General features: G+C 39.1%; 1 protein-coding gene across 5 annotated transcripts in view; it reads left to right on the forward strand.

Annotated features, from left to right (window-relative positions):
* Nucleotides 1-15,801, forward strand: part of LOC5578262 (Down syndrome cell adhesion molecule-like protein Dscam2) — a 573,793-nt gene that overhangs the window by 239,437 nt on the left and 318,555 nt on the right. For all 5 annotated transcript variants that reach the window (XM_021843982.1, XM_021843984.1, XM_021843986.1 and 2 more), the window contains exon 3: nucleotides 14,000-14,121. In XM_021843982.1, the coding sequence (XP_021699674.1) occupies nucleotides 14,000-14,121 (122 nt within the window). The remainder of the gene's footprint in view (nucleotides 1-13,999; nucleotides 14,122-15,801) is intronic.

The raw sequence follows: 15,801 nt of genomic DNA on the forward strand, positions 1-15,801 counted from the left end.
GTTTAATTACCGGAAATTCGTTTACAAGTAATTTGTGCACCGTAGGAGATAAAGCGTACATGAAACGGTTGATTATTAAAGTATGATTTCTGATTATGATGCTGACTTTTCAGTCTTTTTTGAGAGCTTTCTTTGTTATATTTGTCCCTTTGCATTCGTGTATCGTATGTATGATACGTATCGATATCGTGTATCGTATGCATGATATCGTATCGATGATACTTCATGTCCATAAAAGTAATTGAAATTTTCATCACGAAAAGATTCTTATATCTTTTTGTTTCAACTTGCTATATCTTGTATGTTAGCGTTTCAATAAGCTCTCTAAGTGATGGGAAGGCAACTTTTCCGACAAAACTTGAAATTATAAAAATAAAACACTAAAACCTATTTTTAAAGGGCCACCCTACATCAATAGCGAAAAATTCTCTAAAACGGTCAATTTTTGAGCTAGAAAAAAATTTTTTGGACAAAACAGCTTAAAATTTTCTGATCTTCAACTTTGTAGACCAAACTGTACCAATATTCCTTAAAATAAAAAAGTTTTGATGATTATCTATTTTTACAAAGGGCCACCCTAATTTTCGGTCCGACCAAAAAAATTGTTTTTAGAATAGGAATAACTTTGTAGAACATCAGTTTTACGTAAAATCACAGTTGACGGCGTGAGTTCCAACTTTCCTCCTAAAACCCCAATCCGTCCCACTGTGCATTGGGTCATAAGAATGCCTAATGGCCACCTTTTTTTTACAGAAATCTAATATCAGAATAAAGAATAATATTTGACAAACTTGATGAAAGCGTTATAAATAACCACTAAATCGTTATAGATTAGTATTTTGACGTTTATACTAGTTATGAAATCCATTGAAAAGGGCGACCAAACGCCCAATGTCACCCCACACAGCGATACTAATTAAGTTATCAAAACGATGATGTTCTAAGCTCATCATAGTTATACGTTCTGGTAGAATCGTAGTTTCTAGAAATATTAGGAATATTTTTTTACAAATATGCTCTAAAAGGCGGAAACTTGCCTTACGGATAAAACTCCTTCGTTGTACGAACTGTATCAATTAGTGATTTATTTCAATTTACGAACTCTCAACAGATCGTAAAACTGAGCTCTTGTTTAAATCTGTTCATCGCATTTTCGCAAAAAATATAAATGCAATTCAAATTATACATATAGGATCTTGAAAAACTTCCAAATGCTTCATTTATTTATCATGCTCGTCGATTGCAATCTAGATTTTTTGCATTTAGATTACGTTTGAACCACCGCGAAAGCACTGTTTCCATCGGTATAATTTTATCTGTTATAATCTACAACCGCGAGATTATGGACGTGATTCACTCACTGCCTAGCAGAGCGCAACTAAGGATAAACTTTCGTTGGTTTCGTTAATTTCACGCGCCTCTCACCTCAAATACATGCATTCGGAAAAGGATCTCCACTGGAAGCATGTGTCTCTTCGTAGTTTACAGCTGTTTCATCTTGCGAAACCACCCCCAGTTCAGTTCACTTTCTTAAAATGTATATAAACTGTTCATGTTTACGGACCTCAGTTTTGCTTTGCTTTTCCACATCCCCCCTTTCCTGTTGACCGCTGTGCCATCCCCACATAGCACAGTGGTTCCGCCCATAGGCCAAAAAAAAGTAAGTCGTCTTGTTTTTCACTCCAATAAAATGTGGAAACATACAATTTTACATGTCTCTGATAGATACTGAAAGTAACAACCACGAAAGTACTCTTGATAGCCAAAACGTGATTGATTTGACGATTTCTGGCGGTATTTTTTATGAGATATTGTGTAAGTTATTATTATTACCGCTACGTAGAACAAATAGAACCACTGTGATATAGCTGCGGAATGGATGGCACTAGAAGCTTCATAGTTTGCTTGTCGTTTGCAGCAGTTCTCTGTTCGCCTTCACGCTTCTCTGCCGCCACGCCAGTAAACGTTTTTCCTCTCCATAATAAAATAAGGAGAAAACATGCTTCTGATGTTTGCTTCCTTTGGCCGGATTTCGTTACGGACTCTGAACACCGTCTTGCTGTGTATTCTGGCATGATCTCGACACGCCTTCCAGGACTTCTCTCGTTTGTGTAGGCTCAGCTAGGAGGCATCAACGCAGCTGAAGAAAAAAAGCAAACTTTCCACTCTAAGAGCAAATACAATTTGTTCTAAAATTTATGTTTGGATTGTTTCCCATGAAACAACAGCGCGCGGGTGAATTAAATTGTGAGTTCTAGCACTGTGATGTTGTTTTACGGGGGAAGCAGAAGACATTTCCATGTCCGCTGAATATTTCAATGGAAAATAAGGGGCAGCGACTGTTTTCTTTTGCATGAACTTGTTCTAATGATGACCTACGGGTAGAAGCAATATTTTTCTACTTCATAGTTTAACATTGTATATTCCTGCCCCGAAGGAGCAATTGAAGACATGTCAACTCCAACGAGCTTCAGCTATCAGCTCGTTGTAGTTTGATTGCGTACGTGTAGTCCACAGTTGAGGATCAACTAAGAGTCATTTTCCAATACAAAATATCATTAAAAATCATGGTGACTCTGAACAAAACGGAATTACCTTCCAGACACTGCAGATTACAGTTGTTTTCAAGAATAAAGGGATGGTACACAAATTATGTCACGCTAAATTTTAACTTTTTCAACCCCCTCCCCCCCCCCCTTTGTCACACTTTTTGTATAAGTCCTCCGAAAATTTTGTAAGGCTTGTCACGCTTGGCTCGACCACCTCCCCCCCCCCCTTGGAGCGTGACGTAATTTGTGCATGATCCCAAAGGAGAATTAGGGGCGAAATAAGCACCCCCTTATTCAATGAAATTTTAAATATTTCATCGACACTTTAAACACTAGTCATGCAAAATTAAGCACGACTTATACTATATTGAACTGGTGAGTTGAATTGTTAACTTATTTGGTTGATGATGATGAAGTCCATTGACGATATATGTCGGGGCGTGATACTAAATGACTCGAGTGATCCGAATGAGGTCCGAACAAGAATTCATTTTTTCAAAGAAACTTATGCTAGAGGAAACCTACTCGGGCGGTGGCTACGTGACTGTTTTTGCTTTACTCAGCATAAATGCGCTCATCGCCCCGGATGGCGTGATCGCGTTTATGCTGATCCATGTTTACTTTATTGGGTTGCGTTTATCGCAACCACTTAAGCCATGTATCCACCACACGCCCTAATTAATTACATAAAAAATTTAAGTTCAAAACTTACAATTTTTTATAAGATAAGATAGTAGAAGTAATATAAAAAGTAATATGTATGTAATAGAACAGTAATATAATATAAAATGTATAGTGTATGCAAATAAATGTTTGAAGTATTCTTACAAATTATGCTGGTTATGTCAATATGTACAATTTATTTATAAAAGTAAGTAGTATGTTTAGATCATGAATTATTAATTTTTCACGTGTTCTTCTTCCTCACTTTTGTTTTCTGCTTCCAATATTTCTTCTTCACCATTTTTATCGTTTTTATTTTTTCTTATCCACCACATGTCCTAAGTATCGTTTTATTCTATCTTTATGAACAGTGTCCAACTTTTTATTTATTTTTACTTGGATATTTTCTCCTAAATCATCTATGACTTTGAATGGACCTTTATATTTCGCTTGAAGTTTTTTGGATGTCTCGTCCTTGATGAGGACAAGTTCTCCTGCTTTAAAATTTACAAGTTTCTTGTTTTCGTCATAATTAGTTTTTCTTTGTATTTTTGTGTTTAACAATTGTTTCCTAGCGGCTTCGTGAGCGTGTCTAAGTTTAATTTTAAGAATTGTGGTGTATTCGTCTAAATTATAATTTTGTTCTTCTGATTTTTCTGTTAAATTGGACGGTACATTAGAAAGTTTCCCATAGACTAAATAAAAAGGTGTATGTCCAGTTGATGAATGCACTGTATTATTATAGGAGAATTCATAGAATGGCAACCATTCAGACCAACTGAATAGTTTACCATCGCATTGAATTCTCAAATATGTTCCCAGTACTTTATGTGAGTTTTCCAAGGCTCCTATGGTTTGGTGGTGGTAGGCGGTTGAATTTAGTTTTTCTATTCCCAAAATATTTGCTACGGATGTAAACAGTTCTGACATGAACTCCGTTCCTCTGTCAGAGACAATTGTTTTTGGCACTCCATACTTTAAAATAACACTGGTTACAAAGGCATTTGCAACGGTCAGTGTGGTCTTATCAGGGATTGGTGTCGCTGTTATAAATTTTGATAGTTCGCATTGTGTTGTTAAGATGTACTCAAATCCATCTGATTTTATTAATGGACCAACAATGTCCAGATATACTTTTTCAAACGCCGATTCTGCTGTCGTTGTAATTTTCATAGGAATTTTTGTATTGCTAAGTTTATTTATTTGACATTGCTTGCAATGCTTTATGAATTCCTCAATATCTTTACTCATACTTTCCCAATAATATCTTAATTTGATGGTATTCAGTGTTCTTTTGATTCCAGCATGCCCTGCAGTTGGCAATATGTGGAAATCATTCATTATAAGTAATTTCTCTTTTTCGTCCTGGACTTCTTTGATGTGTTTTCCAATAATATATATTTTTGGCATGCCATCCAATTCTTGTGCATTGATATTCTTAATTACTTCTCTTGTCGTTGCAACGTTGTCTTTTATAATCAATGCTTTTATGTTTTCTTTTTTAGTAAATTCAATGATTTTGTTCATCATTCCCCGTAGGTGAATTGATGTTGTTTTCAATGGAATTAATATTTTTGTTTTGGAAAACTTTATGTCCTTCGATTTCTTGTCAATTTCTAGTTCTATACTGTCTAAGGCAGGTGATGAAGGGTGATCAGTCCTATCTTCACTAGTCTTTACAGATGAACTTTCCTTTTTATTTCGTTCCATGGAACGTGTCGTTATTAAGCAAGTTTTTTCACTGAGTGATTTAAGTTCTTGGATCGAAATTCGCGACAACGCGTCCGCTATCACATTTTCCGTTCCTCGTTTATAAATCACTTCAAAATTATACTCTTCTAAAGCCAACCTAAATTTTGTTAGTCGGCTCGAAGGGTCAGTAAGAGAGAATAAATAAACTAAAGGCCTATGGTCAGTATACACCAAAAACTTTTTACCCCAAAGGTAAGGCCGAAAATGACGTATACCCCATACCATTGCCAATAGTTCTTTCTCGATAGTTGGATAGTTTTTCTCTGCCTGGTTAAGCATTTTACTGGCGTATGCCACTGGTCTGCCATTTCCATTGGAAAGAACAGCTCCGATAGCATATCCAGATGCATCTGTGTGCAGAGTGAATGTGTTATCGTTAGACAAATTTGGAAAATCTAAAACAGGTGGGTTCATAAATCTTTCTTTGAGTTCCTTGAATGATGTCTCGCACTCATTAGTCCAGACAAATTGAATATTTTTCCTGGTAAGAAAATTTAAAGGTGCACACAAGAAAGCAAAATTGTTAATGTGCTTTCTATAGTAATTTGCAAATGCAACGAATCTTTTTACCTCGTCTGCATTGATAGGTCTTGGCCAATTTTTTATTGCTTCAACTTTAGCAGGATCCGGTTTGATACCATCTGCTGAAATGTAATGACCCAAATATACCAATTCTTCCTGTAGAAAGTTACACTTGGCTGGGTTTAGCTTTAAGTTAACTTCCCGTAATCTTTCAAAGATTTTTATCAAATTTCTATTATGTTCATTAAATGTCCTACCAAAAATGATAAGGTCATCTAGGTATACCAAACATTGTGCTCCGTCGAGACCCGACATTGCTATTGTCATTAGTCTTGAAAAGGTTGATGGGCTTGTTTTTAATCCCATCGGTAACCTAGTCATCTGGTATTGTCCAGTTGACGTCGAGAAAGCTGTCACAGGTCTTTCTTCAGCTTTTAATTGACATTGATAATATCCCTGTGATAAATCTAGATGTGTGAAATATTTTGCTCCGGCTAAAGAGTCAATCACTTCTTCAATGTTTGGAAGTGGAAACTTGTCATCCTCTAGTACGTTATTCAGTTTTCGGTAATCAACGACTAGTCTCCATTTTTTAGAATCATCAGCCGATTTTTTAGGCACGAGTAAAATCGGACTATTCCATTCAGAACGGGTTTTTTCAATAATTCCGTCTGATAACATTTTTCCAATCTGTTTGTCAATTTCCTGTTTTTGGGATTGTGGTAGCCTGTATTGTTTTGAATATATTGGCTTCGCATCCTTTTTCAAACTAATTGTTGGCGTAAATATCTCTGTTGTTGTAAGCTTATCATCTTTTAAACAAAAGATGTCAGCATATTTCAAACAAATTTTACTTATCGTTTGCTTTTCTTTAGTTTGCAACTTTGTCATGTTAAGTTCTTTGAGCAATTGAGTTGCTCTTTTTGTGTCATACTTGGGAAAACTGATTTTTCCGATCTGGTTATAATTTTTCAATGGTTTGATATCAACTTTTAACGATTCGATACATATTGGGTTGTCTCCTATATTTACTAATCTCACTGGTATTTTACCTTGGTTTGGTGTGGCCAATGAGTTAGCTACAAAAACTGAAGATGTGATCTGTTGGTTCAAAACCACACAGTCATCCTTATATTTACTTATTACATGTGTAACTATCTCTGAACGCGCAGGTACTGTTACAAACGCGCGATTGTTCGATATAAAGGGAATCACTATTGTTTCGGCATTGTTATTCAATTCTAAAGTTAAAGAGTTAAAATTGATGACCGCGTTAGTTCGTCGTAAGAAATCTGTTCCAATTAACGCTGGAATGTTTTTTGGCAATTCTTCGATAACATGTAATGTAATTGGAAATTTGAATTGTCTGTATTTTATATTAACATTAATCGTTCCAATGGAACGGGACGTTCCATTTATGCCTTTAACTTCCAATATATTAGTTCTATAAATGTGTATGTTATCTGGTACAAGTTGTTTTGATATTATCGAACAACTTGCTCCACTATCGATAATAAAATTTATAGAGTTATTCAATAGATTAAATGGTATTCGTAGTAGTCCATTGTTCGAATTACTCACGAAAAAGCTCGGCAACTACATTAACTTCTGCTTCCTCTTCATTCGGTTGTCTCCTATTATTGTTTTGTTCAGCTACATTCGCGTGAGCATTACTATGTCTGTTGCGATTGTTATTGGTTTCGTTGTTATGGTTGTTGTTATTATTGTGGTTGTTGCCTCTGTTTCCATTATTGTTATACTGTTGGAAATTTCCTCGGTGGAAATTTCCGCGTCCTCTGGAGAAACCGCGGCCACGTCTATATCCTGACGCACGGCCTCTCCAGTTATTGTTACTCCCTCTCCTGGGATAATATTGAGAATTGCACCATAGTGCTATTTCATTTTTTGGTTTAGACGTACCTGGGTTGCACTCTAAGGCGTCAGATACGGCTTTGTTTAGGCTTGTAGGGTTTCGAGCTCTCAATAGAAATTGTGTGGTTGGATTTTGAAGACCATCCACGAAAGCTCGTACTGCTACGGACTCTACAATATTTGAAGCAGCAGCTTCCGAAGTAAATGTACCTTGCGATACATGAGCAGCAGCAAGCTTAGTTGCTAACTTTTCGATTTCTGCTCCGTAATCAGTGATAGAAGCATTATGTTGACGCTTTGATAACATCTCATTTTCTACTGCTCGGGGAGTTAGCTTTACAGCAAACTTATTCTTGAGTTCAGTAAAAGCATCATTTATCGACTGTGCTGAGTCGATGGAGCCATGCGCAGCTCCTGTCAAAGTTATTTTTATAAATTTTAAGATATCTGCTTCGGAAACATCGGTTGCGTAATCTTTTAGGAGATTAACGCTTTCCACGTATTGCTGTAAATTGCTCGCCGAGCCATCAAATGGCTTGACAATTTTTAGCTCAAGACCCAAATCTAGTTTCGGAGGCATTTCTAACTTCTTTAATTTTTCCTCAATCAAATTACAAATGTCGGAATAGATCCTTACAATAATATTTTTGTAATATTCTGAATCTTCCTTGGATATCTTTTGATTCAGGTCTTCTAATAACACAATAGCCCTATCGTACGTTTCTTGACAAAATTGTTTCTTCTTGGTTAACGTTGCACTTAAATACTCTCTATTGGGGCATTTCTTTAAATTATTTAGGTTAACTCTAAGGTAAGCTATTTGTTGCTCTAGATAGGTTATATCCATTAATAAAGATATTATTTTTTGTTACTCACATTGGTTTTTTTTTTATTTTATTTCCTTACGGCATGTTAGCAGGATAGTGCATGTACCTAAAATATGAAAGAAGTCTAAGTATCTGATGTTCTTAAAAATATTTTTTATAAATACTTCCCTTTAGCTATTGCCTCACTAATAAAGCAAAGGAATTAACGCCTTGTTGTCTGCTATTGCTGGGATGATGCATTCCAGTTCAGCATATCTGCGATGCCGTCGACCAATCGTACGATGATGTCACTGTCCCTTGGTTCCATTTCCAGTCTTACAGCTGCTCCGGCGGCCAGCCCAAAAAGAGCGTTTACGATTTCGAGTTGAGCTCGAATTTCTTCCTTCGAGAACCCTTCCTGCACTTTCCTTTCCAGTGTTGACCGTATTTCCACTAACTGGATAAAGCACAGCGAGTATAGTTTTTCTTGTACTTTTCGTTCGCACATTTTGTCACTTTGTCACTTAGTTGTGGGCATAAAATTTTCTTCGTAACTGTTGCTAAATTTTCCGTTTTGATTGTTCAATGTTGCAAATTGAAAATAATTTACACTCCGGCGACGGTACGCCGCGCGATTCGTTCCGCCAATCGTTCGGTGCTTCGCTTATGAAGCAGCACTAGTCCTTTCACCAACATGTATCCAATAATGGCTATAGCCATCACACAAATTGAAATAGTTAACGGAGTATTGTCCGTGTTGCTTATGGCCACGTTCTCATCTGACGAGAACCAGCCCATGGTGCAGAAATAATGCTTTACACGGGGGGAAAATGTTGGCACTGAACTTTTACACTTTTACTTTCGCTGCTCCTGGCACTTAGTCTCCATGCAATATCAATTTCACTGCTCCTGGCAGGATCGCCATGAATTGTTAACTTATTTGGTTGATGATGATAAAGTCCATTGACGATATATGTCGGGGCGTGATACTAAATGACTCGAGTGATCCGAATGAGGTCCGAACAAGAATTCATTTTTTCAAAGAAACTTATGCTAGAGGAAACCTACTCGGGCGGTGGCTACGTGACTGTTTTTGCTTTACTCAGCATAAATGCGCTCATCGCCCCGGATGGCGTGATCGCGTTTATGCTGATCCATGTTTACTTTATTGGGTTGCGTTTATCGCAACCACTTAAGCCATGTATCCACCACAGAGTAATGCTAACACATGCAAAAAACTTTCTCCTTGAATGATTTGTTCATCTTTTTGCAAAGCTATGACACAAACAGAAGCTCCGCAATACAAAGCTTCGCTGTACATCGTGAAGTTTGAGAAAATTAAGCAGAAATCAGCACACAAGTTTTGTTTTAAGATCTGTGAAAATAGCACACATGGTATATTGGCCAAAAAGAAACTGATTTTTTATAGCTTTATTTAAGATAGTATAACTGTTTGAAGGTATAAAAGGTTTTTATTTTGCCTTCATGGTTCTTTGAAATAAGAATTTTTATCAGCTTCAAATAAGAATATAACCAAGGTAATAGACAAAGTAACTTTGCGAAGTTTGTAATCAGTAACTAATGTTGCTTGGGTAAATTCCACAAAAGTATTTATTTTGCACCAATACCTCTTTACCAGACTTGTTTTTTTTTTCTCTCTCGTTTTTGACACTTGGGATGATTTTTATCACCATGAATGGATGCTGCAGCTCGTACTCTGGGATGGAGACACCGATACGAAATACAAAACAAACTTTAAGATAATTTCAGCTCGTCAAAGATCGTGTGCGTTTGAGACGCTAATCTCAAAAACGGGAACACCAAACGCGATAAGTTTTTCAATAGGGAAGGTTAAGTGAAAGCTTGATTTTATTTGCTAGGTTGGCAGTGATATTGACCATGATTGCTGAGTATCCTTATATGACTTCGTGTTACCGCAATGTGGGCTTCAATAACTTAAACTGGATTTGCACGTCAAACGCAAACAGCAATACCGTGGGTCTTCCCAGACAAACTTTGAAGAATGGTCATATTTCTCTATGCATTTAATTTTAAATTTTATCGAAAACAGTAAAAAAGATGCGAGTTTCACTGCTGTTAGAATTTAAATAAAGGAGTGTGGGCTCTATTCCCGCTTCAGTCTAGAAAACTTTTCACCAGAAATGTATTTATATCGACTGTGCCACTGGACGTTGCAAACTAGTCTGCGTTTAGTGTGGTGTTTTCTTCAAAGGGCAAATCTTCTACTGGATGCATTAACGTGTCGGTGTCTCTTTATTTTTAATTGTTCTAGGAGACCGCTGTCTGTGTGGGTGGACAGCGCAATCAAATCACACAAATTTCCAAATTGGCGGGGAACATGTCTTTGCAGCCGGCGTTCTGATTGGTTTTTACCTCCCAGGTACTTACCTTACCAGTCGGCTGTACGTCTCCATTCGATTCGGTCTAATGCGAGTCACGCATTCTGCGAAGGGTACGCAAATTGTCCTCAGTTTTATCGAACCATCTGGCTCGCTGCGCACCAAGTCACGCCATCTTGTGCCGGGTGGAATATTTCAAGAACCATTTTCACTGGACATTCTGGATATATGCCCGTCTCACCGCTACCTTACATTTTATGCGAGGTAGCTGGTGCAAATCGTGGTACATTCGCCTGCTCCACGTTCTGTCTTCTATTTGCACTCCGCAAACCTTCCGTTCGAAAACACTAAGGGGTGGTACACAAATTATGTCACGCTAAATTTCAACTTTTTCTACCACCTCCCCAACCCCAAAATTTTGGAAGAGTTGTCACGCTTGGCTTGACTACCTACACCCCCCCCCCCTTGGAGCGTGACGTAATATGTGCATAACCCCTAATAGCGCGTTGATCCTCTGCACGTAGGATCCATGTTTCATGCCCATAGAGGAGTACCGTTCTAATCAGCGTTTTGTAGATTAACTGTTAACTGCGTGCGATGGCGAACAGTCCCATGACTTGTGTCCCGGTTCCCTACACCGGAAGCAGATCACCGGTTGCTCGTGTATGGTCAATGAGCATACTGGCCAATCCACTTTAATCTTCCCTACCTTAGCGGACTTATTAGCATCCACCACAGGTAGCTGTACTAAGGCCACCTGAGTTCCTGCCGGACCTTTCCGTAGCCGAACGGCTGCGGTAGGCATCTGTACCTCGCACTGTTGCCGCAGCGCCGTGACGAGCTCTTCTGCGTCAGTGATCTCGTCTAGATTCACCACCTTCAGACTCACTGCCGGTGTTAGAGCCCTCACCTCGACACCCTTGCCAAGGACCTCTTTCGCCAAACTTTTGTAGGCGGCGCCCTTGCGCTCCTTGTCACGCTTGAGCTCGAGGATCATTTCACCTGTACGAGTGCGTCTAACACTGCGTACGTCGGCTCCTAGATCAACGAGCTTAGAGTTGCTGCGCATCGCCTTCAAGACTTCCGAGTACTTGGACTCTTCTGTCTTGATGATTATCGCATCACCCTTTTCGCGCTTGACTCCTACCCTCCTACCTTTCTTTGACCTGGTATCCCTACGCTCCTGCACTTCGTGCTTCTTCTATCTCTTCTTTCGCTCCACAGTTGTCCAGGAAGCGTCCTCCCCCTGATCCGCCCTAACCTGTGGTGTTTGAGGACCTCTCAATGATCGCAAACCCCTGTTCCCTTCAATCCGTGAGGGGCCAGCCTTTTCAGGAACGTTATAGACGGAAACAGCAACAGCAGATACGCCTCTTTCGGAGATAAAAACGCCGCCTGGAGGAGACGGAGTGCGAGGATATTGAACAGCTTTGCCGGTCTCAAGAAACAGGTAAGTTCTATAAGAAGCTCAACGCATACCGAAAAGGCTTCGTGCCGCGAGCAGAGATGTGCAGGGATAAGGATGGGAGCATTTTGACGGACGAGGGTAAGGTGATCGAAAGGTGGAACGAACTTCGAGGAATACTTGAATGGTGCTGAGAGCACAGGCAATGGAGATAGGAACAACAGAAGAAATGCTTTCGTCAGTACTGCGGGCGATTCACCAGCTCAACAACAATGAAGCTGCTGGTATGGGTGGTATCGGAGCTGAACTCATGGGAATGGACCCGGAGGGGCTGGTCATTTGTCTGCATAATTTATCTGATAGGCATAATCTGCGAAACAGAACAGTTACCGGAGGAGTGGAAGGAAGGGATAATATGCCCCATCTACTAGAAAGCCGACAAGTTAGATTGTGAGAACTTTCGAGAGGTCACCATTCTAAATGCAACCTACAAAGTGTTATCCCAGATCATCTTCCGTCGTCTGTCACCTATAGTAAACGAGTTCGTGAGAAGTTATCAAGCCGGCTTCGTTGACGGCCGATCGACAACGGATCATATCCTTACTGTATGGCAAATCCTCCAAAAATGTCGTGAGTTCCAGGTCCAAACGCATCTCCTTTTCATCGATGCATCATGGACAAAAACAGCTCACGAAGACAGATAAGCTGACGGTAAGCTTACGAGACTGATAAGAGCAACGATGGAAGGTGTGCTAAATTGTGTGATGGTTTCAGGCGAACATTCCAGTTCGTCTGAATCCTGCCGGAGAGTACGACATGGTGATGGACTTTCGTTCGTATTGTTCAATATTGCCTTAGAAGCTGTTATGCGAAAAGCCGGGCTTAACAGCCAAGGTACGATTTTAACGCGATCCAGTAAATTTGTTTGCTTCGCGGATGATATAGACATAGTCGGCCGAACATTTGAAGAAATGGCAGTCGAGTGCTTGAAAATATGTGAAAGTCTATGAAGTTCTTTAAAGGACTATAGGTCTAAGAAGGCCAGTGAAGATCAGCAATGGTTCGAGAAGATCTGCAAAAGTTCAGAATTGTTCACCAAGTATATCCATAAACTGAGTTTGTTGAGATGCATTGAATAATGGAATTAAAATTTAGATTGAATACCATTCACATACACTGAGAAGAATTGCATGTTGGCAAGGGCAATCTGTTTTGGGCAACATGAAAAGATGCATTTTTTTTTCAAAGAATCTTTTTCATCAGAAATAATAATTGCATTGTTCCGTTGTATGTATTAATTAGTGCTTTACTTTGAGTGCAGCCGATTTACCTAAATTGATGCTGCGATACGTAAGCACTTCTCATCATAACCTAGTTCTCCTTCTTTACATATACCACAGGTGTGTTGCGTTGCTGAGTGTGGCGAAGTGAGAGAATGTAAATAAAATATCACAAATTCCTTAACCTTCTTGTTCTTGCTCTAACGGGTCCCTACCTCAATGACTTCATGCTTTCATATGCCGATCCCATCGTAAGCCAAGCAGCAAACCCCTGGAGGCCACGTAGCAGCCTGATTTATTGCGAAATATTTCATAATATAAAATACCTGCAAGACCTGACGAAGAACGAAGAACTCGGTCGTTCGATGGTCGACGAGTCGGAAGGAACTTCCACCCACACCTGTTCTCACTGGTGAAAATTCCTTCGTCATCCGTTTAGGATGGGCTGGCGAATGGAATGGAAATGAAATATTTCCCTCGGTATAAATTATTAATGATTCTATTGTTTTAGATGGGTTACAGATAGAAAAATAATATGCTTGCAGAAGAGTCGTTTTTTTCCCTGATACACACAAATATTCCTCTCCCTCGAAGTGGAATACATATTTGAGCAGATAAAATATTAGTACTAATATATAACGGATAAATTGATGCAATTTGCCTTCTATCATCCGATGGCAGTTCTGCTTCGTTCGCTAGTTATCGAGTGGTTTGCATCGCTTTTCGCTAATTGGAACTCATTATTTATTCATCCGAGCTAAAACTGCTATTTGTGTTTTCCGTTTTTCAGGCGTCATACTGTTGGATCTTCAGGGACCTATGTTTCTCAGTGAGCCACAGCACCGAGTGGAGTTTTCGAACAACACTGGGGGACACATCGAGTGTTCGGGCCATGGGAGTCCTCCACCAGACGTAAGTAGAACAACTATACATTAGGTAACCTGAATACCCTATTTTTAATAAAACTGCAACATATTGACAGGGTTATATATATATAACGATTTCTAAACTTTGTTGTTTACTATTTAGTTAATTCTGAATTAAGACTATTGAAATCGATGTAGATATTAATAAATCTAAAAACAAAAAAATAGTTTTAGTGGCTATCTAGAATCGAACTAAGAACTTGAAAGCTGCTAGTATCCAATCTATGAAGTATGCCGTAACTACGCTAACCTAGAATCGAATTGAGAACTATGCGATCGATATGACCAATAGCCTGGGACACGGTTAGCTTAGCTTAGCTTAGCTTAGACTGACTACACATATCAATGGTTGCTATTCCGTGATTGACCGGAGTCAGTGAAAATGCACAAAGAATCAACTAGAAGATCGGCTGGGATTGGCCATAATCTTCTTCAGTGTGCATAATTCAGTGCCTCTATTTATACATGGTCAATAACGGCGCCGGCCACGTCCTTGCAGTCAGGTGGGATTGGGGGAAGGAATGTTAGTGTGTAACCTTTGCTATTTGGAGACCGTGTTTGCCTCTGCATCTCCACAAAGGTTACTGGGAGGGATGTTTGTTAATGGGGAGGATCGTTGGGTCACAGGATTCACTTTGATAAGCGATTAGACCATGATAAATAATTATTGGTGAGATATAAACATGCTTATATGTAAATATTATTTTTTCATTTGATATGAACAATATCTATGTAGAGAAAAATTATGCCGACACTTGACGTGACGAACCTTTCAAAGTTTGTTGAATAAAGTGAACCTTTCGCAAGTCTACACTCGTAGTGTCGAACCATTCAAAGTTTTTTTTTTAATTACAAAAATAAAGGTAAAAGGTGTTTTGAAAAAGAAAAAATTAGACATTAATAATTTATGAATCAGAGTTTATGTCGACACTCACAGTGACGAACCTTTCATAGTTTGTTGAAAAATCATATTTACGTCTCACCGTTGTAACGATTAAAGGTGCAGTCATACATATTTTATAGATTTGAAATAGTAGCATGAAACGAGCTCACCAATTGATCCGTCATCCTTGAGCAGCAACAATCCACTTTCAGCTTCACTCATTTGATCGGCTATATAAAAGCACTCAGAGAAAATAGGCGCACGACCCGAGAGGGAAAACAACTGACGACTGCTCGGGCTTTCTTGCTGCAAGTGTCAACTTCGAAAGATCAAAAAGAACTAATCGAACGCGCCACTTTTTCACTTTACCCGACCGATCGCGCGACATGTTTGATCCTGCCCTCATCGCCGGCCCCCGTAGGAGCAAGCGTCAAGGTCGAAGGATCAAACATAACTAAACGATCACGCCACTTTTTCACTTTCACTCGACCGACGCGCGACATGTTTGATCCTGCCCTCTTCGCCGGCTCCCGCAGAAGCAAGCGTCAAGGTTGAAGGATCAAACACAACTCAACCAATAGCCTGGGACACGGTTATATGAAAAATTTAGATTCTCGCTCCAGTCCACTTTTTGGATTGCATTTACGTCCCATATCAACTGTGCAAAATTTCAGCTCGATCGGAGAAACTATATTTACGCGCCAGCCGTTCAAAGTTTGTATGGGATTTACTATGGGAAAACTTACTTTTGCAAAGAAAAATCGCCAGAGTTTACCCATTGAC

The sequence above is a fragment of the Aedes aegypti genome, chromosome 2, assembly GCF_002204515.2.
Source record: "Aedes aegypti strain LVP_AGWG chromosome 2, AaegL5.0 Primary Assembly, whole genome shotgun sequence".
Classification (NCBI taxonomy): domain Eukaryota; kingdom Metazoa; phylum Arthropoda; class Insecta; order Diptera; family Culicidae; genus Aedes; species Aedes aegypti.